Below are 25,577 nucleotides of genomic sequence, written 5' to 3' on the forward strand. Positions count from 1 at the left end.
AATTGTATAATTGAAGATATTTAATGTATTTTTTTTTAAATATCCATAGTACTGCTTAATGTAAAATGACACTAAAAATTTTGATATTTGAAATACATTTTGATTTTTTAGCAATATAAAATCAAGATATATTAAATATACAAGGTGATCAAGATTTGTAGACATTCTTCAAAGGTAAATCCATTCATTTCCAAAGTCGACATACTTTTTTTTTAACATTAAAAATCTGTCAAATATACAAGGTTTTTGCATATATTACATAGAAAATCATATGTTATACTTGATATGAGCTACAATCTTACAATTTTGAAGCCAAATTACTAATTTTATATCAGCATTTTAACACTTCTTTACAACATTTTGTACAGGAAAATTGTATAATTGAAGATATTTTATGTATTTTTAAAATATCAATAATATTAATTAATGTAAAATAACACCAAAAAAAGACACATTAAATATACAAGATATACAAGGCTTTTTGAGCCATTGACATCATTTTTGGACATTTTTCCAAACTAAATCGTTAAATTTTTATAGATGTACCTAAATATTAAGATTTTTACATCAGGTTATAAGTAATAACTCACACTAGATGGGATATTATCTAAATTCTCAGTTCATTATTAGAATTATAATCATAAGAATTTGTTTAACAACAGCAGTTTTCATTTATTCAAAAGTAAATCTATTAATTTTATACGTGGACATACTTTTTTTAGCATTAATATTTTTATGTAAGTTACATCATGTGATAAATTACATGTGACAAAAACTCATACTACACTTGGCATAATCTGTTATTAATAATAAATTCCTGCAATTTGAAACTAAAATGTTAGTTTTACAGCAGTATTGACTTTTTTACACATTTTTATGTATTAAAACCCAACTCATATTGGCGCTTTTCTGCATTATTAACCCTGAATATCTGTATTCTAACATTATTCAGCCATATTTATGGATAATTTTACTGTTTTTCCACTCGTACATATCCTTCAATTAAACAATAAAAAGCCAAAAAATACACATTATTCTAAAATAAGGCCAGAAACTGGCTTAAGATCATGGAATGTTGCTGGTTTGTTCTGAGATTTTCAGTCATTTTACTATGTTTTTTGTCACCTCAGCTACCTGTGTTTTCCTGTTTTTTACATTTTTTCTTCCAGTACAGCTTCCTCCCTCCTCACCTTTATATAATCTGATTTCAGGGCTCTGCAGACTCCTACACCAGCCGGCCGTCGGACTCGGACGTGTCCCTGGAGGAGGATCCCGAGGCTCTGAGGAAGGAGGCCGACCGACAGGCTCTCGCCACACTCGAGAAAGCAAAGGTCAGAGGTCAACATCCATCGCTGATGCCGAACGGTCGTCGGCGTTGCATAATCTGTAACGCTGAATGTTCTGACGCCGTTGAATCTCCTCCGAGGGCTTTGAGCTGGTTCCTCTGTGTGCATCATAACGTCTGTTTTTTTTTTTTTTTCCAGACCAAACCGGTGGCGTTTGCTGTTCGCACCAACGTCGGCTACAACCCCGGCCCCAGCGACGACGTCCCCGTGCAGGGCATGGCCATCTCCTTCGAAGCCAAAGACTTCTTGCACATTAAAGAGGTTTGAACTCCACAGATTCTCTATTAACCTCTTGTCCTCGCAAAAGCACGGCTCGAATTTCAGTACATTAATTTCCCTCGGAGTAGCCGAGGGAAGAGGATGCCAAGAGCTTCAGGCTTGGCTCCGTCAAACAACTGGCAGTGATGGTGGGTGGGAAGCCGGTGAGGGATCGCGCTTTGCTGCAACTCACTGCACTGCATCCTTCTGCCGAAAGCCTCGCCAGGCCACGAGTGGGAGTTTGAAGCAACAAAAGCTGCAGTGCAGAGAGAATTAGGTGATCCAAATTTCAGAAAAGGAGAAAAAGTAAGATTTGTTTAACCCTCTAAAACCTCAAAGCAGTTTCCGAGAAATTATTTTCCTCAATATGGGCTCATTTTTCACTGTAATGTAAAATCCTGCGGCTTTGTAGAAACAGAACAACTGTGGCCAGAAGGAAGGAGAGCTCGGAAATGTCTTCTTTGCAGGATGACATAGTAATAATGTCATAGATCATTAAAGAAAATACAAAATTTAAGCATGAATATATTATTTTAAGATAGAAAAAGTGGAATCAGCATGTGCATTATTTTTCCAAGTGCCCACAGGTGTTAAAAATACTGCAAAAATGTTGACTCTACATACGACAGATATTGTAATACTTACATTTTTTTTATTAATTTCTGTACTTTTTGTAATCACTGCCTGCAGTTCAGTTGAAAGGGTCTCTAAATTTTTGTCACCTGACTGTTGATCACAGCTGAATCATTAATGGCTTCACAGCTGCAACAGGAAGAGCAGAATGTTTTATTTTTATCAGAATCTGGTTCATGCAGAAAATTTAGTTTTGCACATTTTTAAATAAAACGTGAAATAAGGAGGTTTTGATGAAATGTCACTATTTTAAGCTCAGATTTGATTATTTTTCCTGATGGAACAGCACTTCACAGATGATTCATTAAAGGACCATCAGAAAGTTGAAAATCTGTTAATTTATCTGTTTTTATAGTTTGTGGTTCTGACATATTGTGTATTTTGTGCAATTTTTTGAACATAACATTTCTTTCAAATTCACTGGCGTTAACAGCGATGCTGTGGACATCAGTTTGAAGCTTAGATTTGGTTCAATCTTCTGAGGAAACAAAATGTCACAGTTTAAAAATCAGGTTCTTCCTGTTTTTCATAGTTTCTGATAAATGGTGTCATTTTGATGTTTTTTTATTTTTAGAGATCACACTTTTCAAACCCGCTAATGAAGATTGTGGTTCAGCTATGATGTCTCAACAGTTTTGGCCAATTATGGAACATAACTGTATGTTTTTAAATACAAATGTTAAGCATCCAATGGAAAAATTCTTAGTGAGTTATAATATACTAGTGCATCTCAAAAAATGTAAACATTGTGAGTTAGATGTGTGGTGTTTGATAAATCTTAAAACTTGTGCACATACAAAGCAGATGTGTGCATGTGATACAAGTGCAGAAAACAACACTAAAAATTAAGATATATTAAATCTACAAGATTTTTTAGACATCCTTTTAAAAATATATCCATTAATTTTCCTTTTTTACAATAAAAAATGCAGATATATTAAATATACAATGATTTGTAGACATTTTTCAAAGGTAAATCCGTTAGTTTCCAAAGTGGACATACGTTTTTAACAATAAAGATCTGTGAAATATACAAGATTATTATGTATATTACATGTAAAATCCTCTAATACGCTTGATATGATCTACAGTCTTGCAATTTGAAGTCAAATGATTAATTTTACATCAGAATTTCAGCATTTTTTGCAATATTCATTATGTCAAAATATATATTTACAGATATTTAATTTTTAAAAAATGATAAAAATATTTAATAATTTCTATCTTACTGGATTTCTAATTTTCATGAGCTATGATTGCTTGAAATATTTCCCTTTATTTATGTGTTCTGAGTCAAGAATATATGCTTTTTTCATATTCTGAAATAATTCAGAGAAAATATTAAATTTTTTCACTATCTTCTAACTTTCTGGGATGCACTAGTGCTTAGTTGAGGATTTATGCTGTAAAATTTTAAACGTGGTGCGTTCAAATGCAGTCGTTTTTTTCTATGTTCATGAAAAGAGTCCATCTTGTGATGTTTACGATTTTGTAAGGGGAACTTTTTCTAAATTCTCACAATTCATGACATATTAAATCACATTTTTAGAAACAATGGAGGCCATGGAAGTTTATTTTTCATTGGACAATAGGTTACTGTATTGCAATTTCAGTCAAAATTTGTCATTTTCTATTTGAGGAAAATGTCGATTTCCCTAACAGCTTCATATTTTCATTATGTTCTTACATTTCCTGCATTACATTCTGTTGCATTGCTTCCTGATGCATCTAGATGCACGGACCATGTTGCAGTTGCCTAGCAGCGTTTTTAAATGCGTTCCCACTTGAGCACCAAACACTTCATGCACACGACTTCTTGTGTTCGTGACGAGCTCATGAATTCGGTTTGAAGGCGGCAATAAACCAACGTGACGATAGTAAACGACGCAGGAGATGCTGTTTGCTTTCTGACGCCTGGATGTTTGTTCTGCAGAAGTACAACAACGACTGGTGGATCGGGCGCCTGGTGAAGGAGGGCTGCGAGGTGGGCTTCATTCCCAGCCCGGTCAAACTGGAGAACACCCGCCTGCTGCAGGAGCAGAGGATGAGACAGAACCGCCTGAGCTCCAGGTAATGATGATGATGATGATGATGATGCATCTGCAAGGCGATCTACCACAAACAACAGCTACGCTTTTTAAAACGGGTCAAGCATGAGTAACCACTCAAACACCAGGCGATGTAAAACAACTCAAAACAGACAAAAGCACTGCGGTGAGTCACTACATCCCTCTGTGCAGATACAGTATATAAACATAAGTGTGTAGTATCTGTAGTTACACATACAACCCAGGAGTGTGTGTGTGTTTATCTGAAATATTTAAAATACTATTCAAAAAACGGAATACTACCATAATCGAGGTGATTGAATTTTAGCCCTCTGAACAACAAAACCCTCTGGTGAGTTTGAAGGGCATTTTATCTTTAAAAAATAACCAACATTTCACCATTTTGCAGAACCAGAAGATGTAAAAACAGAAAGAATCATCAAATTTTCCAGCTTTCGAACTACTCAGTTGCGGCAAATCATTGTATTTAATCAAAATCACTTTATTCTACGTGTCTCATTTTAAAAGTGTTTGCTTTAACCTGATTCTGTAAAAAACTAAAAATTCTGCACTAAGTGGTGCAACCGAGATATATTTAATGACTGTAATGAACCGTCTCATGACAGAAATTCAAAGACTTTTCAATTGAACTGCAGGCCGTGTTTACACAGAGTGGAGAGGAACCAAGTTAACAAACAAATGAATGTATAATTAATTTGTAATTCATTATAATTTGCATTGCAATATACTTGCAATCAATTAATTAGTAATTAAATATAAATCTGAAAATATCTATAGTATGTCACCAAATTCTCCCAGTACTGGTAACACCTGTGAACACTTGAAAAAATGTTGCACATGTAGATTTCTGTTTTTTTGTTGTTGTTTTTTTTTTTTTTGTAAAATAGATCATCAAATTCATAATTTTTAAAATGATTTATGGGGCTATAACTGTAATAAAAATCCAGAGAAACTGCTTGGAGTGCAGAGGATTGATGTTGTTTTTTTAAACTTATTTTCTCAACTACTTATATAAACTTCTGTGCCTAGTTAGCAGCTAATTCACGCTTTTTTTCCATTTTTCTCACCTCTTTATCACCAAAAGGTCATGTATCACCTTGTTTACCGTAAGTTATGATAATCAGTGTATCCTTACAGATGGAAGTCTGTTTGTTTATGGCATCGAATGTAGATAAAGGAATTTTAACCCACTGAGCTCCAAGCGTTCTCTGGCCATTTTAATTGCTCATGTCATGTTTGTACTCACTGTGGGTTCATTTTTCACTGCAATATAAGATCCTGCATGTCCTATAGAAACAGAAAAACCATGGAAGGAAAGAGAACTCAGAAATGTCTTTTGTGCAGTTGGACAAAGCTAGAATGCCATAAATCATTACTGTTTTTATTTTGTTTTCATACTTGTTTCCTCTCTGCTCTGTGTAAACACAACCTGCAGCTCAGCCAAAAAGTCCCTGAATTTTTGTCATGAGACTGTTGATCACAGCTGAATCACTCATACTTCTACGGTTGCATTGAGTTATGCAGAATTTTATTTTTTTGGCAGAATTTGGTTAAAGCAAACAGTTTATTTATGGCGATTTTTTTTTTTTTATCAGATATGTAGAAAAAAATTTTCATCATGCATGATATGTTCAAGGACTGTAAGAAATGTGTAAATATGACAATTCTCTCAGTTTGTGGCTCTAATAAATCATTGTTTTGTTTTTTTTTTGTTTTTTTTTTTGTTTTTACCATGCCAGGTTTTGGGCTTCAGAGTGTTAACTTCTTATATGAAGTTCAGCATTTAGTTCACAGCTAATTCCTGCTTTTTTTACAATTTTTCACATCACTTTTTACCGCCAAAACATCATCACCATATCATCTTGTTCACTATAAATCATGATAATCAGTGTCTTCTTGCAGAGAGAAGCCTGACAATTTGTGGTATAAACTGGTATTTGTGGTGGAGAAAAAAAGATAATTTTGATTATGGTTTTTCCCAGCATTGTTTTTGTTTCATGAAGCAATAATTTGTCCCTGCTTTCCTTTTTTACAGTAAATCTGGAGGAAGTTCTAGTCTGGACGTTGCCACGGGAACCCGCCGACCCACTCCACCTGGCACAGGTGAGGTCACAGGGTTCCGCTATCGAGCGGTGAAGCAGTGTGTGCGTTTGTGTGGGCAGCTGATATTTAGACGGAGGTTTTAATTGGCTGGTTAGTCAGGCGTGATGATGAATCGGTGGGCCGCCGTGTGAAGTGAGCGAGGTCTTCGGAGGTCCGTCATTAGCACACAGGACGGGACGGAAATAGAGCCGAGGACGGACCGAACTCATTAAACTTGTTAAGTGTGTCTGGATTGTGCATCAGTGGGACGACGTAAAACCACTGCTGGATCAGCAGACAGATGCAGGTGAAAAAGAAATAACATAAAAAAAGATTCACACCTGCATAACAGAAATACTAAGCAGCAGGTCTGACAAAGTGAAAATGTGACATTTTAGTATGTTTTTTTCTCAGCTCTGAGGAAAGAGTTTAAGGAGAGATCACTTATTTGTCTTTTAATTATGAAGCTACCGGGTTAGCTTTTGCACACAAATTGAAATTATTGAGCTTTTTGTTCTTGTTTCTGTCTTTTTTCAAGTCTTTGTTACAAGCTAAGCTAACCAGTTGCTTGTCTACAGTCGTATCCATCGCATTTTTATGCCGTTTTATTAGTTTCACCACCTGTGCACATAAAAAAACCAGCAGTATGCACGTGATTTGAGTGCAGAAAACAGCATGTACGAGTGGAAAACCATCCTCACAAGGGTGAATTTCTGCACAAATACAGTCCTGCAAGTTCAACACTCATTCCTCATCATGTTGACTTTGGAGACTTTGGGGTATTGCAGCGACTGAGTGATTAAATTTGAACAGTGACACGTTTTATTGGACTAATATGTTGGAACACTGTCGGCTCCCACAGCTGGAAAGAGTAAAACAGGCAGCAGTGAAGGTAAATTGAGAAGTTATTGTGCGAAAATGTAGTTTTCTAGCACTTACAAACCACACAAAGAGAATAAACATCTTGTAATAAATGTCAGGACTGACTCACATCATAAAGAGATCATCTTTAGCATCATCAAAGAGCTCAAACATGCTCAGTGGTTTTACCAGTAGGTCAGAGAACTGTGGTGTGAAATGAACGAAGTGCCCAGGCTTTGTACCTAAGCACTATTTTAGACTGTGTCTTGCTTATTTCCATTTTCTGCTACTTTATACTTCAAATATTTTACTTCGTGACATTTATTTAATAACTTCAGTGATTTTGCATATTTTGATTATTAACACAAAATATAATTAGCAAATAAATTCTGATATATTATAGTTGGAATGTCCTGCACACGCCTTATTATTCGATTCAGATGAAACTTTATTGATCCCCACACAGAGAATTTTACAAGCTATATCTATATTTTGGCTGGATATTGAGAATTTTTCTTTTCAGAAATGGGAATTTTTGTATTTTGGCCCTTAAAAAACATCTTATCTGGTTCAACATCTGGTCAAATGGCTTCAGCAGAGGACACATTTTTAATTATTGGCTCTTGAAAATGGAAGAAGGTGCACGATTTACAAACAAAGGTGGTATTACTTGATTATTGACTGAAAAGATTAATCATTAAGAAAACTATTCACAATTTGCATCCTTAGTATCCTGAAGCAAATTGTGCTCCTCCTTTATGACACTTATGTGACAGAATGTAAACTAAGGATTGGGATTTAGATTTTTTTATTTGTGCTTTGTAAAGCTGGTACCAATTCCTTAAAAAATAAAAATAAAGACTTAATTGCTCCTGTTCCCAATTGTTGAGATCAGACAGGGACCTCCGTAAATGTTACTTTTGCTTAAGCTTAAGATCTGAGTACTTCTTTTACTGCCGTCAGAGGATTTGAGACTGTGGGTATTGAAAGTGACCAATGAAAGGAGCGAAGTTTGAGCTACTTTCCTGCCTCTAAAATCTCCAAAGTCGACTTGACGGCCGAACGAGTGTTGAGCAGTTTTGAGGATCTAGCGAGTTCCTATCACAGCCCTGCATTTGCGAGACCACATTTGTACGGATGGAGCTAAAGTGCCTAAATGGTTTTACACTTTTATATGCTGTTCTGCATAAATCTATTTTTTTGAGCACAGTTGTGAGACTAAAGTGAACTTAATCGCTCAAAATCCCAAACTGCACATTTCCAAAAGCCCAGCCCCGTCCACCCTCCAACCCCTACGTCTTCAAAAAATTTCTCTTCCTCCTCCTACCTTCCTCTGCAGCCGCTTCTCTCACATCTATACTTCAAGTTTCGTTGCTTTCCCGTCGCACTGAATCCACTTTCTGCCTTTTTTTCATGATAATCTGACGTGTTCTTTTTGCAAATTCTTGTCGATGTTACTTCATGTTTAAATCACGCTTTTTTCAGCCTCTGCCATCCCTTGCAGTTTCCTCTCATGCATCTCACCTTCTTCTTTCGATTTATTCTTCCCCCTTTTTGCTGTTTTCTTTACTCCACTTCACCTCATCTTGCTTTCTTCTTCCTCTATTTTCTGTCTCTGCACCGCCTCCCCCTCCACCATCAGCTCACGTGGACATGTCCACGGTGCCGTTTGACGTTGACCCCCTCGACCTGGATGCCGAGGAGCCCCCTGAGTCGCAGGGTGACCCTCGCTCCTCCAAGGGCATGTCGGGCAGCGTAACATCCCCCCAGGCCAACGCCCACCGACTGCCCTTCTTTAAGAAGGTAACATTAGGGCCCCAGGACGACCTTTGCTTCCCTCCATCCTGCATTTTACCCCCAAACCCCCCCAACATGTGCTCAGGTGTAATCTTTCCCCTTCCTCTTCCTGGTTTTCTCACTAACTGCTGCTGAGTCTAACACCGTTCGGCCCCTCAGGCTCCGGTCTCGATGGTTATGCTCAGAAATGTGTGTTTTTTCTGTGCTTGGGGAAGCGTTGAACTAACCGATGCTCTGTGAAATGGCTGCTGCTGAATGTGTTTTAAAATGAAGCCACGGCGGAGAGGAAAGGTGAATAGTTTCCTCCCCTGATCCTAACCTGTCGATAACTAAATATGCTCTCATGTCTTGTGCTTGTTTGTTTGTCTCTTCTTTCGCGTTTGTGTGGAATGAAACTGTAGGTGGCCCGGCTAAACAGAAACAGAAGTCGGTGAGTGTGGTTTGTTCTTAACACTAACCTCTAACATTTCATCTTTTTTACTCTGTTTTCTGGTGTTATCCTGGTGGTAACTTGTGGTGCGATAATAGGATCTTTCCCCGGAGCTCATATCACAGCTGTTCCTGTGCAGATGCAGGTGCAGATATCATCCCAAACCCTGTGTAATGTGTCCTGACGTGCTTTCAGTTCCATTTATGACGGCTGATCTGAGTGACATAAGCCTCACGATTGGCTGTTTTCATGGTTTTCAGCACAATTTTAATCAAAAACATTGGAAGAAAGAGCCACAGACAACATTTGTATTGCAGTAGCTACACCAGAAGTGAATGTGCAATATCACTTTAATGTTAAATGACTCAAAATTGCCTCACCTTCTTCTAAATGTGTTACTTCTAAGTTGAACAGTAGGTATTTGCTTTTATATAAAGCTATGACCAGGTCTTAGTTTTTACTTTGTACTTCTGTAGAAACTCTGTTGTGCTTTGGATGGTTCTCATGCTGCATCTTCTGCAGATTGGGAGTCATCTTAGAAGTCTATAAATGTCGTCTCCCTAATATCTTTGACACTCATGCAGCTCCATATCATCACACTGCCACCTCCGTGCTTCACTGTCAGGACTATTCATTCACTGTGGTAGTCCTGATCAGGTTCACACTAAACATGGACTCCATCTGAGCCAAACGTTTATCTTCATCTGACCAAAGAATGCTCTCCAAATATTCATCAGGCTTCGTTTCATATTCTTTAAAAAAAAATTTCACCAGAAAGGGTTTTGCTGGGGAGCAAGGAAGTCGTTTTTATTCTTTGACGTAATCAGTCTCAGCTTTCACAGAAACTCAGATTTCCTTTGATAGTCCCTGTGTCAAGTCTAAAGCACTTACTCACCTCTTTTTTAGAGTTAGATTGTGAAAGTAGTTCACTGTCTGTGGGGTCATTGTAGGAGGACGACCCCTGCAGCCCTGATTAGTGCTACTATGTCTCCTTCTGTACCTCCTGATTACTGCTGCAACTGTGTTTCTACTGATTTTTAGTGGATCTTATTGCATCCTTTTCCATCTTTGTGAAGTTTCACACTGAGATTTTTCAAGTTATCTGTCGATTCTTTTAAATGTGGAGCCATGATGCAGCTCATAGGTTCTAAACTGAGATGATTCTGATGTTCACATGTCATTTTATAACCGTGTTCATGCAGTTAGAGATGTTGGAAATCACATTTAGACTCAGTTTAGTTTCAATAATTGCAGATTTTCTAACTTGTGTGTCAGTGATCACAGGTGTGTTTCTACTTTGGGGCCTGAATTTTCCACAGTCTTCTAAAATGTTAGTTTTTTTTTTAATCGTTCACATGAGTAAATACTGAACGTGTCAATTTAAAAATAAGGCAGTTACAGAGAGGTGATAGAATTTTGAATCATCTGACATTTAAATGATATTGCACAGTAGTTACTCACTTATGCTGTATGCCGAAACAGCAATTTCTCGACAGTTTTCTTATTTCAGGTAGGAAGCTTCTATTTAGTGTGAATTCAAATCATTTCAAAATCATGTTACAAAATTAACCACAGTTTCAATGAGTCCGTTTTTTTTTTATGTGTTTAACAAAAAATATTTACATTTTTTTTCTATTTTAATATTAGCTGTGAATTACATCAACTAAACTGTGTATAAAATGTGATCAGAGGGGGACAATTAGCCATAATATTGAACAAATATCCAGCTCTGTTTTTTGGACACTGTTCCACTCTTTGCTCTAAACTGAGCTGGTGTTATTCAAAGCGAATGAGTAGTATTGTTATGTTCAGTCCTCTGGCTCTGCCTCTTTATAGACAAGAGCCATTTGGAAGCTTTTAAATTATATATTTTTAGCTCCCGCGAATACAAATGAAGTGAAATAATCTTCCGTAGCTGTGCTTTATGTAACGTAATGTAGAGGAGCGGGACACTCCAGCACTATGTGCTGCCTGAAGGGTTGTACAGCACCAACAGATGAGGGGGCGGGCTCGGAATATAAATGTACAGTGGCCAAAAAAAAAACAAAAAAAACCTCCATCCAATTTCATTGTTGTCGGAGTATATAGGATGTGTGACTGTTTTCACCCCAGTCTCACTGAAATACAGTTTCTAAAGAGGGCAGATGCTTGTGGCTCTGTTATGGATGAGTCACTCTCTTTCATGATTCATAATGTACAAATACACCAAAAGTTCATGCGCTGCAGTATGGATCGTTTTAGTGCATGGGCGTTCGGTATAAGTGTCCGTGTCAGTTATAGGTTTCTCCATTTTTAGTGTAAATGGATAAAGGAAAGCCGCAGACTGCAGCGCTGTGTGTGAAAGACTCTTTATACTCACTTTATACCTTTTAAAGGAAATACAGAAATGTTCAAGCTTGTTCTGAACATTCAAAACCAAGAAAAATAATTCAAAAATGCAGATATAAACCCACCTGCAGGTTTGAAAGGTATGTTGTCTTTAAAAATAATCACCAAGCTTACCCCATTTATCAGAGAGAGAAGCTGTAAAAACAGAACGAATCCTCAGATTTTCAACTTTTCCAGGAATCTTGAACTACTCATGTATCCCTTCTCTCAGAAAAAAAATCAACAGTTCCAAGCTTAAAATCTTAATATTTCCTTAAATTTTTAGGAGATTCGTGAACTACTCATCTGTTACGTACCGTTCTGTCAAAAAAAGAACAAATCTAATCGTAAAATCTTAATATTTTCTTAAAATACTATTAAAATGACTCATTTTGAAAAAAAAAGTTAGAAATAAACAGTTTGCTTAACCAAATTCTGTTAAAAAAAAAAAAAAAAAAAAAAAAAAAAATTCTGTTTTTTTTGTCAAATCTATGAAAGCATTAGTGATTTAGCAGTGACCAACAGTAATGTGACAAAAATTCAGTGACTTTTCAACTGAACTCAGTTGAGCTGCAGACAGTTTACCCAGAGCAGATGGCAGATAAATATGGATGTGAAATAAAAATGGAACAATAAAATATTCCTAGTATGTAGAGCCACTATTTTTTTTATAACATTACTAACATGTGGGCACTTGGAAAAATGTTGTATAAGTTGAGTCAAAGTTTTTCAATTCTTGCAAGATTAATAATCTTAAATTAAACTTTTATTTGTTCTTTTTTTAATGATTCATCACATTTAAGCTGCTCATAATATATTGTTGAGTTTTTCTGCATGGTGATGGTTCAGGACTTCGTAATGCAGTGAAAAAATGAGCCCTCGGTGAGTAAAAATATGACAAACTGTTCCGATGGTTTCAGAAGTCGTGACAGATATTTGTACAAAATGTGAAAATACTCTTGCATAAATGGATTTATTTAGCTTCGAGGAAGTTCTGCGGATTATAAAAAGTTGCAGCTTTCACTCCAAAATCAGCGATTACTGGCACTGATTATTTAACAGTCGCCATCCGGTGCTGATGCAGAACAAAAAGAGAGAAGGTGTGAAGTGTGACGATTGTGCTAAAAGCTGCAGCACAGTCACGAGAGCTTCCTCCTCACAGCCCGGCGTCTGGTTTAATTATGGACTCTTTAATTATGTGAGACTGCAGACGAAAGAAATAGAAGCCGGCGCTGTTTTCGGTGCGACATTGATCCCTGCCTCCCAACATTCATAGACAGTCAATAAAACAAATGGACTCCGGCGTCTGAAACTCGCCATCCATCAATCTGACCGCTCGCTGGAGAAGAGGGTGGTGGGGGAGGAGGGCTCTCTTTTTGTGTTAATGTTGATTTATGCGCGAGTGGCTGCAGATTTGTGCGAGCTTTTTTGTCTAATTCTGGTTGCTTCCCCCGTCTCAGATGGAGCACGTCCCTCCCTATGATGTGGTTCCCTCCATGAGACCCATCATCCTCGTCGGACCTTCACTCAAAGGCTACGAGGTGAGGGTCAAAATCAACAAAACATGCTTTCAATCCACAACATTTCCCTTCCAGAGTGTGTTTCTCACGCGTTATGCCTTCCCCAGGTGACAGACATGATGCAGAAAGCGCTCTTTGACTTCCTGAAACACAAGTTTGAGGGCAGGTGAGAATGACAGCCATGATGCATGCACCATCCCTGTTTCATTTTTGAATTTATTTTTGTGCTAGCCCAGTAATAATTCATGGATCTGTGCTTCAGGATATCCATCACACGGGTGACAGCAGACATCTCTCTGGCCAAACGCTCGGTCCTCAACAACCCCAGCAAACACACCATCATCGAGCGCTCCAGTACTCGCTCCAGCCTGGGTAGGAAAACACACTTCAGTTTAGCAATTAGCGTCTTATTTTTCCTATTAAAAACAAGATAAAGTGCAGTGTAAAGAGAATATTAGACTGGAGATGAGGCTTTTCTGTTCATCACATCATGTTGCTGAACATTCATTGAATCTTTCCTTGTCTGTGTTTCATATCTGTACTGCTTTAAGTGTGTTTCTCGTGTATTTAGACCGATAGATAGACTCAAGCCAAAGTTTATTACTGGAGAAGCAAAGAGGAGAAAACTTTGAATTAGTGTTTTTATATTAGCAGGGCAGGTTATGTGGAAGTGGCTTAAAAGATGATAGCATGTCTGTATGCGTAGACATATCACAATGGCTCACTGATGTAGTTTTATTAGTTTTTGGACAATGGAGCTCAGTGCTGCAGTCAAATAATCTTTATCAGACTTCAGATACACAGATATTTGTCGGTAGAATGAATTCGTGACTGGCTTCAGTCTATACATAAATATGGAAATCCACCAGACTTATTGTTTTGAGATGCAGTTTGGTTTGCAGTTTCAAGTAAAACACATTTGCCATTTCAGCAACTAAAAAATAAACTACATTTAACACTTTAAATGTGTAAAACTGCATGTACACAGTCACAATTGTGCTGCAGTGGTTCAGCATTATAAACATCCATACAGTTTGGACTGAGAATGCTGTAATGTTTAAAAACTGTAAAAAGAAAATGCCAAAAATATTGGTAAAATAATATTTTTTAATTATTTAAATACAGTAAAACTTTGTATTTGCACAGTTACACATTGTAAAATACTGAACTATCATACAGTACTGTTTTTTAAATGATTATTTAACTCATTATTTGTAAATTAACGAAACAAGGAAAATCAGTTATGTGTCAATTAAAAAAATATTTTTTATCTTATCTGTAAAATAAATATATTTTTGCAGATTTTAAAAAATATATTTTTAGTTCACATATTTACATGTAGCAGGTAAATTAATAATTGTCTTCTTTGACTTTACTAGCTATTATCTGTAATTTAACAAAATAAGGGAAAAATCTATAAAATAACAGTAAAATAAAATTTTGTCCACCTATAAATCATGGTAAGCAAACACTTTGAGTATATTGCCAGTCATAAACTTTGTCCACCTGTAAAATGATTTAATTTATCTTTGAAAAACATGTAAAATCACCATTATTACTATTGTATCCTTAATAGATGTTAGTATTTATGATATTTTACATTAGACATGCAAATTCCCCACTTATTTTTCTGATTTTATTGACATTTTCATGTATTTCAAAGATGCAGGAAAAGTCTATGAAACTACAGATATTTTTTACAGCGTAGCTCCAAGTTACGGATGATAAAGAGGTGCAAAGCGTCATCATTGTGCATCATCCAGAGACCTGAAAGTGTCAGTTTATTCCCTTCTGTTGCTGCTCTGATTTCCTGAGTCTGATCCTCCTCTTTCTCTTCATCCTGTCTCCCCTCCTTCACCCATCCTCCCCCGTTTATCTCCCATCCTCCTCCTCCACTGTCTTTGATTCAGACGTACTGGGTACGTATGCTCTCCTCTCGCAAACAAAGCAAACCAAGCATCTCTTCCTCCTCCCCCTCCTTTCCTGCTTTTCTTCTAACTATATTCATCATCTGCTCATACATCGTCTGCCTGTCTGCCTGCCGTCACTTTCTCTGTTCCTCATGCTTCTGTGTTGACAGCCTGTAGTCGAACAAAAAGAACAATTACAAAAACCCCGAGATGCAAGAGATCCGTGGGAGGGCGGTGGCATAGCGGACATCGTTATGTTGTGACCCATGATTTTATCTTTACATACTATCTGCCTGCAATCACACCTGGCGATTGCACCCAGATTTTTTAAGCACTTTTTCGTAGTTTTAATAATTAGAACAAGCACAGTTTTAAACTGCTACATCAAGGAATATAGATTTGTGAAATCTTGGTTTCCATTAATGCTGCATTTAAAAAAAGTTAAGACCCACGTTATCTCTGCATGCTATCTGCCTGTAATCACACCCAGTGATTGCACACACATCTTTTAATGATTATAACAAGCACAAATTTAGACTGCTGCATCAAGGAGCATAGATGTCTTTCTAATGTGCAGAATTTAGTTACTGTTAATGCTGTATTTTTTGAAAACGTGACCCATGATGTTATCACTACATACTATCTGCCTGCAATCACACTCTGTGATTGCACCCAGATTTCTAAGTACTTTTTCCTAGTTTAAAGAATTATAAGAGACACAAATTTAAATGACTGCATCAAGGAGTATACATTTTTTTGTACATAATCTAGTTCACGTTGATGGTATATTTTTTGAAAATGACCCATGATGTTACTGGACTGTAAGACACCTAACAATTGCACCCATAGAAGCTGGACCTCCTTCATAAACTCATTGGGGAAGCAAGTGTTTCTCTGAGGTCAAATCCGAATTTATGCAAGTCTTTGTCAAGGTTAATGGAAGCCTCTGCTGCCATTTCTTTATACGAGTTAAAGTTCACATTCCTTGTCATTCTGCAGCTGTAATTCTTCATCCTGCAGGCCTCTCTTTTATGTGATTGCAGGTTACATTTGAGTCAGTATTAGCCACTCAGTTGCACCAAGGAACACATTGTTTTTTTAATTTTTACAGAAGCTGATTAGTGTAAATACATCAATTTTGACAAATTCTTAAATAAGACATGTATAATAAAGTGATTTGAATAGAATATAACAATTTTAAGCTTAGATTTGTTTCATTTTCAAGACAAAAGCAAAAGTTTTACATGTGTAGTTTAAGGACCGCTTGTCAGAAAGTTGAAAATCAAGCAATTTCTCTTCTCACACAGTTTCTAGCTCTGAAAATGTTGGAATTTTTGCTGGGGTTTTTGGAAGATAACCTGCTGATGGATTTGCAGTTCAGTGGATTCAACCAAAAACAAAAAAAAAATCCAAATTTCCATCCCAGATTTGTAAAGTAGTTTTCCTAGTTTTAATGATTATAATGAGCACACATTTAAACTCCTGCAACAAGGACCATAGGTTTCTTTTCTTCTTTATTATTATCCTCATATAGAATCTGCCTGCAATCAAAACCAACAATTGCATCCAAAGAAGCTGGATCTGCAATGTAGAATAAAGTGATTTTGATGAAACAGTTCAATTAGAGGTTTAAGGTTGGGTATTATGTTGCTCTACAACGTAAGTGACCTACGATGTTATCTTTACATACTATGTGCCTGCAATCACACACGACGATTGCACCCAAAAAAGCTGACCCTCCTTAATGAACTCATCTCTCTGCAGTCAAATCCAAACTTGCACAAGTCTTTGTTGAGGTTAATGGAAGCCTCCGCTGCCAGTTAAAGTTCACGTTCCTTATCGTTCTGCAGAGGCCCTCCAGCTTTAATTCTTCATCCTGCAGCCCCTCCGGACGCTGCTGAAATATGTGCAGGCCTCATCTCTCTGCAGATTGCCTTTACCCCCGTTATCTCTTTCTGCTGCTGGGTTGGCAGCACGAACACCTCGGAGGCGCTGAGGTTTGACCAGACAGCCGGGGAAACATTCTGCTTTTCACTTCTAATCTCCCTCCTTACACGTCAACAGCCTGATAAAAGGGAAAAAAATGGGAGGGAACTGTGTTGGAAATGCTAAATAAACGGCCGCTGTTGAGGAACAATGAAAACAAAGCGCAGACTCAAGTGGTTCACCTGATAGAATAATTACTGCCGTGCCTGTTAGCGCTAACAAAAACTAATGTTCCACTTCATTTGTTTAATGAGGATGCTTTTATTGTCGTCGCTGTCCTTTTTTTTTTCTGTTTTAGTTACATGGTGAGAAATTGTGCCCTTATTGTAAGTTACTCCACAGGCATCTCATTCTTAAGTGCCTCCCTCCTTCGCAACTTGCAAGTAAAGAAAAAAAAGAAAACGCTAAATGTCGGGAGTCGGCAACAGAATGAGGATGCTGCAGTGTTTCCATTTAGCCGTGCATAAATGGAACTTTTAACTGTGGTCCGATCTAATTCATTGGCTTTTATTTTTCTGTTTTGATCTAAAACCTCGACATGCATGAGTAAGTACTAACATGTCGGTGGGCAGAGTGAAGCTGATATGCAGTCTGCTAGAGGAGGAACGTGTTATTGTTGTGCTGTCTGGCTGTATTTATGCGTCCTGTCTTTTTCCGGGCCTTCAGCTGAAGTGCAGAGCGAGATAGAGCGTATCTTCGAGCTGGCCCGAACCCTGCAGCTGGTCGCTCTGGATGCAGACACCATCAACCATCCCTCTCAGCTGGCCAAGACCTCCCTGGCTCCCATCATTGTCTATATCAAAATAGCCTCGCCCAAGGTACGACCTGAGAGTAATAAACCGATCTTTCATGCCTGTTATCTTGCAGTTAATTTGCGCTCGGTGATATATTTCTGAGCGTTGTTTCCATGACTCCCTGCAGGTTCTCCAGAGGCTCATTAAGTCCAGGGGGAAGTCTCAGGCCAAACACCTAAATGTGCAGATGGTTGCAGCAGACAAGCTGGCTCAGTGCCCACCTGTAAGTTCCAACTGGAATTTTTTTGTGATAAAACAACTGGCAGGTCTGTTTCTTAACCCTCTGCACCCCAACAAGTAGTTTCTTAGCATTTTTTTACTTGCTCCTGTCATATTTTTTATCACGGTTGACTCATTTTTCACTTCAACATGAAGTCCTGCACCTCTGTGCAAACAGCTGGAAGTAGAAAGAACTCAAAAGTGTCTTATGTGCAGTATGACACAGTTAGAATGCTGTAAATAATTATAATTTAATGTAACAATGTTTCCTCACTTGTACCCTGTCTGCTCTGTTTAAACACACAAAGCCTGCAGTTCAGTGAAAAGATCCCAGAATTTTTGTCATGTGGCTGTTGGTCCCAGCTGAGTCAGTAATGGCTTCACAGGAGGAGTGCATTTTTTTAAATTTTTTTTTTTTTTAATAGAATCTGATTGTTGTAAATGGTTTATTTATTATTTTTTAAAATAAAGCATCATGATTTTAAGCTTAGACTTGGCTGTGTTTGTCCATGGAAGGATAGTTCCAGGACCTTGGAAAGTTGAAAATCAGACGATTTTTTTCAGTTTTTACAGTTTTTGGCTGTGATGAATGAAGTAATATTGGCAATTTGTTGAGGGTAACATGTCTAACTCACCAGAAAGGTTTTGGGGTTAGTGATTAGTTGTGATTAGAACAAGCACAAATATTCTGTATAACTTGACTGTTAATCAAAGCTAAGCTTTTTTGTTTTTCTTTTTAAATCTGATTAGTGTAAACAAGCAAATTTTTAAATGGAACATGTATAGTAAGGTGCTTTTTTATTTAATATAATGATTTTAATCTTCGATGTGGTTACTTCTCCAGATGAAACTGAGACTCACGCATGAGTAGTTCAAGGACCTTCAGCTGGAACGTTGAACACCCTTTTCTTCTTGCCAGCTTTGATAAATGGCGTAATTTAGGAAATGTTTTGAAAGATAACATGCTTTTCTAACCTGCTAGTGTGTTTTGGGGTTCAGACTTCGGTTAATTTTACAGATGAAACCAAAAGTCACACATGATTAGGTGAAGGACCGGCAGAAAGTTAAAATAGCCACAGATTTTTTTTCTATTTTTTGCTTATTCTGGCTTTGATAAATAGTGTAGTTTGGGCATTTTTTAACCCTCCTGTTGTCTTCATTTACAGGCACCAAAAAATATTGTTTCCTTGTCTGAAAAAAATCCAAAAAAATCAGCAATAAAAGTCCCCAAATTTCCAAAAATTTGCAAAACCTTCAGGAAGAAAATTCCAATAATTCCTTAAAAGTTTCCCTTAAAAGTTTTGTTTTAAAAATTCCCCGAATTTGGCAAGAAAATTCTTGTAAATATTTTTTAAAAAATGAGTAAAAATCTTCCAAGAAAAATCCTAAAAATATCTAAAGTGATTACATATATATCAGTAAAACTTCTAATATTTTCTTTAAGAACATTCACATAAAAAAGTAGATTTTTTTTGTGAATGATCTTAACATTTTTAACACTTCTTTGTTTCCACCAAAAAATGTTGAAAGATTTCCCCAAAATGTTGAAAATGTGAACATCAGAAGTTTCACTGTGAATTTTTTTTTCCCCCCCACATTTTCAAACTTTAAAACGGGTCAATTTTGACCCGTAGGACAACACTAGGGGGCTGCACAGTGGTGTAGTGGTTAGCACTTTGGCCTTGCAGCAAGAAGGTCCCTGGTTCGCGTCCCGGCTTTCCCGGGATCTTTCTGCATGGAGTTTGCATGTTCTCCCTGTGCATGCGTGGGTTTTCTCCGGGTACTCCGGCTTCCTCCCACAGTCCAAAAATATGCTGAGGTTAATTGATTATTCTAAATTGCCCGTAGGTGTGAATGTGAGAGTGGTTGTTTGTCTTTGTATGTAGCCCTGCGACAGACTGGCGACCTGTCTAGGGTGTCCCCTGCCTTCGCCCGAGTCAGCTGGGATAGACTCCAGCCCCCCCCATGACCCTAGTGAGGATTAAGCGGTGTATAGATAATGGATGGATGGATGGATGGATGGATGGATGGATGGGGACAACACTAGGGTTAAGCTAACATGCCTTCAGAACCAGAATAAAAAGAAAATACAATAATTTTGGTTCTGTCATTGAACAAATAGTGTTGTTGTTGTCGTGCAGGAACTGTTTGACATCATCCTGGATGAGAACCAGCTGGAGGACGCCTGCGAGCATCTGGCCGACTACCTGGAGGCCTACTGGAAGGCGACGCACCCGCCGAGCAGCAACCCTCCCAACCCGCTGCTGAACCGCACCATGGCCACGGCAGCGCTGGCCGCCTCCCCCGAGCCCGTCTCCAACCTGCAGGTACAGGTGCTCACCTCCCTGCGCAGAAACATGGATCTGTGGCCCGACATGGACGGTGCCGTAGCCGGCGAGGGGAAAGAGGAAGAGCACACTCTCTGAAGCCCGGGGGGCGGGGGGAACTCAGCAGCCCTTGAAGGAGGATTAAATCCCTGTTCATGCTGTATATAGAAACACAAACACACCTATGCAGGACACACAGTGAGCCCACTCATGAACACCTACAGTAACACAACGTTGTCTTTCCTTCTGTTCAAAACTGTGAAGCACACTGGACTCGAGGAATAACCCATAAGTCACCTCTGCCCCCCCCCCCCGAGGCTGCTTCCATTTCGCTGTAATCAAGAGTAAAATAATATCCGCTGCCCCCACCCTGCCCTCTTTAGCTCCATGGCCTCCTTTTTTTTTTTCTCCTGCACTTTTTGTCTTCTTCTTCTTCTGGGAGGCTGAATCCAGTTCGCTGTCCTCCTCCGTGTTGCCATGGCACCGCCCCTGAAAACAGCAAGTCATGTCCGCCTCTTCAAATAGAAACGCTCGGTTTGGTGGAGGCTGTTGCTAACACTCTGTCCACTTTAATCAATTTATCACGAGTGTGGCGGCAAAATACTAATCAGTTGGGCTTGTGTTGGCTAGTGGCGTCTCACCAGCTGTAATGAGTCGCATGCCGTCAGGTCGGGTTTATGTTTAAGACAGTGTTGCACAGTTTTTACATGCAAACATTACAGAGCTGCACGACGAACCTGCTGGTGTTTCTTAATTCATGTAAAACTGCTTCAGAGCTGAGCTTCTTTTTCTAGTCTTAGACATGTTGCTGCTTGGTTCTGCTGTGAGCTCAGTCTGCCAGCAGATGGCGCTCTAGTAAAGGTAGAAACTCACTGGGTGTGTTTGCAGGAAGGTTCCATCCCAACTAGAATGCCTTTGTTCTAGTAACGTTTTGAGAAAGTTCTGCTAAGTTCTAGTAATGCTTTCAATGCAAAGTTTTCTTTAATGTTTTTCTTAAAAGCAGGAAAAAGTTCCCTCAAGAGGTGTAAAACATTTCCCAAATGTTGGATCGAGAACCTTCTCCAGAGCAACATCCTGAGAACACTGCAGGCAAAATGTCCCACCAAATTACAAGAATGTTTTATAGAACCACATTCTGTCTTCTGAGGCATCGATAAAATCTTGAAAACATTTTTTGAATGTTGGTCTGAGGATGTTCTTCTTTTGTCATCATAATCTGACAACATTCCCCAAACATCCTCTGAATGTTCTGTCATGCAAAATTTTACCTTCATGTTATGAATATCTTCAGAGTTGTGGGTCCTAAAAGTACAAAAGAATGGGTTTAACTTCATGCTTTTTACCTTTTGTTGTCACGTTTTCAGTCATTTCTTGTGAAGTTATGAGTCTCATAACTTAAGAAATACAGAAGATAAATATATAAAATTTTGGGGGATAAAAAACACATCTGAGCCCTGAAAAAGCTCCAAGCAAACCAAATTTACATCCACTCCAGGTGTCACAATCTAAAGACAAAATCTTGTTTTGGATTTTTTACTATATCTAACTTTGAGCATCAATATTATGGGATGTATCATAGTTTCAACAGTAAAACTGCAACATTTTAATGGCGTAGAGTCATAAACAATCCATGGTACCCTGGATGTGTTTCTGTTTTCTGATATTTCACCAGAGAAAACTTGCATAAAAGTGCATTCTGGGTAAACTTTCAAGGCTCATATCAACATGTGTGGTTGGTCAGAACAATTATAGACAATGAAAGGATGACTTTTATACACATTTATGTATTAAATCTCAAAAATACTGTGAAAAAATAATGTGAATTTCAACCCACTTCTATGTACTTCAAGGGCCTGTAACTCTGAAAACATTCATAGTATGAAGATAAAACTTCATTAAATACACGAAAGTTATTGTACATAAAAAAATCAGCTGATTCTGATGGAGTTAGACGGCAACTTTTTTCTGATTTAGTTGGTAACTGCGGCTGTTGAAGCCATTTTTTGACCAAAATCAGTACAATGGCAATCTGCTATTGTTGACAGTGAGATAAATTACAGATGTCTACAGGTGTGGAGTCATAGAAACAATCATCGGGTGTGTTTCTGTTTTCTGATAATTCACTAAAAAAAACTTTAAAAAGTGCATTTTGGGTAAACTTTAGGGACCTTATCAGCATATTTTGTCATCATCTGACTAAATCCTCCAAACATCCTCTTAATGTTCTGTCTTAATTCACTTTAAACATTGAAGGAACATTATTTTAATTGATAAAAACCCTTAAAACGTTCTTTAAACATTATTTTTCAAATGTTATTGGAACCTGAATGCAGAACTTAGCAGAACTAATGTGCTTTTACTAACTTGAGTAACAACTAGTATGTGTGTTTGCTGCACTATGGAACTTTTCAGTGTGAGTTAGTGTTTGCACTGTGCAAACCTGGAACATGTGGAAGCCTGAACACTTGAGTCTGTTTTGTCTGTCCCGTTTGCTGAACTAACCGCTGACGGTCTGCTGTTTGTGTCTCTGCATGGTTGTGGTGTTGCATGGCGGCGGCTCGCTGCAGGGGCCGTACATGGTGCACGGCGAGCAGAAGCGTGAAGGGCCTCTGACGGAGTGCGGCGGTAGCGGCACGCTGCACGACTACCAGACCGACCTGGACGGGAAACGTCAGCAGCAGCAGACGTACCTGCGCTCGTCCCGCGGCCAGCTGAGAGGAGGCAGCGGCCGAGGGCTGTCCCGGCAGGACACCTTCGACTCCGAGACCCAGGGCAGCCGGGACTCGGCCTACACCGAGGCCGGAGACTCCTGCATGGACATTGAGACCGACCCGTACGAGGAGCCGGAGCCCTACCGAGGTGGCGGAGGGAGCCGCCTCCACCTGGCGCAGCACCACGGCAGACAGGCCTCATGGGAGGACGAGGGCGCCGAGCCAGACCAGGAGAACCTGAACCACCCCCCGATGCCGAGCCAGACGCAGCCGCACGGTCGGGCCAAGCTGAGGGAGCGCTACTGCCAGGAGCCGGTGGAGACGGGCGCCAACATGAGCCGCAACAAGAACCAGGACGACTGGGGGAGGGATGTCTACATCCGCTGAACCCGGGGGCAGACTGAGGACAGACGGGGAGGTTCGGGGCCACGCCGGACAGGCCAACAAAAAACCTGTTTACATCCCAGTACAATGTAAAGAAATCCATCAACTGCCAGATGCCATCTTCTTGCAATTTCTTTATGTTTAGAAAAAACTACTATTGGTCTGTTTCTTTTGTTTCCTATGTTAATACTGCATGAATATCATGGATTTCTCTACTGACAGCACAAGGACAGTAATTGTGAATCCTCCAGTTGTAGAGTGAAGGCTGGTAGAAACTGTCGTGTCCGTCCTCTGCAGTCTTAAACAGGGTCTAACGTCGCCGTCCCCATGTGTGAACAGCATCAGGGTTTCTCTTAATCACCGCTTTTGGCTTCTTTCAGGGTTTTTCCTCCTAGAACTGAGATCCAGAAGTCTCTCACCTCCACTCTGTTATCACCCAGACCTTAAAAAGAAAAGGAAAAAAAAGAAAGCTGGTGGAGAAGTCGCCATATTTTAAACAAAATTTATCAACGTTGGCAAAGAAAACGCTCCAAAGATGTTTATTTCCTCCCTGAACCTGGCTCATGTCCGACCCCATCTCCTTCTTCTTTCTCGGGTGCTGAGTTCACCTGCAGTATTCACCTGTCGTCTCTTTTTTTTTTTTTTTTGAGTTTTCGTGTGAATGAAGCGTCCTGCCTTATAGTCGCACCGTTATTTCAAGAAAAAAAAACTCCAATCACAAGTGCCGGAATGTCTCGCCAAGCCATGTCCACCAGCTGCCACGGTGGGACGTCTTAACTCTCGTTACACTCGTTTTCATACCATTTCTTTGTGTCTGTGTGAGTCCCAGCGCGCCGCTCGTCTCCTTTCCTTTGCTTCGTCGTCTGTTTTTTAGGTTTTTTTCTTTCTTTCTCGTCAGGGCTGATGGTTGTATTAAAAGTACTCGTGTGTGTGGTTCCCAGATTCCACCCCAACAGCTTAGCTTGTCTGATATTAGATACCACTCTCTTCTTACTCTTGATTTCTGACTGAATTAGTGTTGGGTTTTTTTCCTGTGAACATTTGCAATCTTCTTTTTGTTTTTTAAAATCTTCGGTTCTTTGTGAGGTAGTGAGAGGAGTATCAAAGCGGGGAGGGGGGGTTCTAGGATCAGCTTTTTGGTCTTTACTCTGGTTTATCTATAATGGAGAATCCATGAATGTCTTTGGTGGGCCGCCGCGGCATTTCCACCCTGTCTTCAGCTGAATAAATAAATATTAGATAATGATCGGTAAATAATGTTATTGTTGCGTTATCGCAATTGTTAAAAAATTATGACATAACATGTATCATTGGTGCCTGATTGTAGCTACATTTTGCTTTTTCTGCCTTTCATTTTTAATCTGTGGATAAATTCGTATTTTAATTAAAAATTTAATGACAAAGGAATGGCATTGTGTCACTTTAAATGGTTCAGTGAGAAGCGATTTTCAAACACGGATTCCAAAAATGCTAGATGTATTTATGTGTAAACTTGATATTCGCTAGTAAAGCTGCTGTTTATTCCTGGAAATCGTTTTAAATTTATTCAGTTTAGAAACTGTAGTTAGTTAATTGCACTTTTAATTAGTTGAAAATCATTTTTTGAGTTGTGAAAGTGTAAAACTGGCTGAAATAAATTAACTGGACTTGACAAAATATGTTTATTAAACTTAAAAATATGAAGCTCACTCAACTAGTCACATAGACAGTCGTTGAAAAAGTTAGTTTTGTTTTGAATTTTCAAATTTTAATGAGTTTCCTCTGAGTCTTGGAATGAAATATCAACCTGACTCCCTCGGAATCAGCAGATTTTTTTTATGTACAATAGCATTTGTGTATTTATTTGAGATACAGGCCCTTGAAGTACATGGAGTGGGTTGAAA

At 38.6% G+C, this 25,577-nt stretch overlaps 1 protein-coding gene across 4 annotated transcripts in view; it reads left to right on the forward strand.

Moving 5' to 3' along the window:
- The window catches only part of cacnb1 (calcium channel, voltage-dependent, beta 1 subunit), a 59,031-nt gene extending 33,930 nt beyond the window's left edge, over positions 1-25,101 (forward strand). For 2 of the 4 annotated variants that reach the window (XM_023278731.3, XM_055005115.1), the window contains 12 exons: positions 1,212-1,331; positions 1,485-1,607; positions 4,171-4,307; positions 6,342-6,409; positions 8,892-9,052; positions 13,304-13,384; positions 13,471-13,529; positions 13,626-13,735; positions 17,926-18,077; positions 18,181-18,276; positions 20,414-20,599; positions 23,167-25,101. In XM_023278731.3, the coding sequence (XP_023134499.2) occupies positions 1,212-1,331; positions 1,485-1,607; positions 4,171-4,307; positions 6,342-6,409; positions 8,892-9,052; positions 13,304-13,384; positions 13,471-13,529; positions 13,626-13,735; positions 17,926-18,077; positions 18,181-18,276; positions 20,414-20,599; positions 23,167-23,697 (1,824 nt within the window). In that variant the 3' untranslated portion in view covers positions 23,698-25,101. Of the gene's footprint in view, positions 1-1,211; positions 1,332-1,484; positions 1,608-4,170; positions 4,308-6,341; positions 6,410-8,891; positions 9,053-9,447; positions 9,477-13,303; positions 13,385-13,470; positions 13,530-13,625; positions 13,736-17,925; positions 18,078-18,180; positions 18,277-20,413; positions 23,132-23,166 lie in introns of those variants that run through there. The other 2 variants (XM_023278733.3, XM_023278736.3) reach the window with 2 other exon arrangements.
- Positions 25,102-25,577: the final 476 nt, after the last annotated feature.

This window comes from Amphiprion ocellaris, chromosome 19 (genome assembly GCF_022539595.1).
Source record: "Amphiprion ocellaris isolate individual 3 ecotype Okinawa chromosome 19, ASM2253959v1, whole genome shotgun sequence".
Classification (NCBI taxonomy): domain Eukaryota; kingdom Metazoa; phylum Chordata; class Actinopteri; family Pomacentridae; genus Amphiprion; species Amphiprion ocellaris.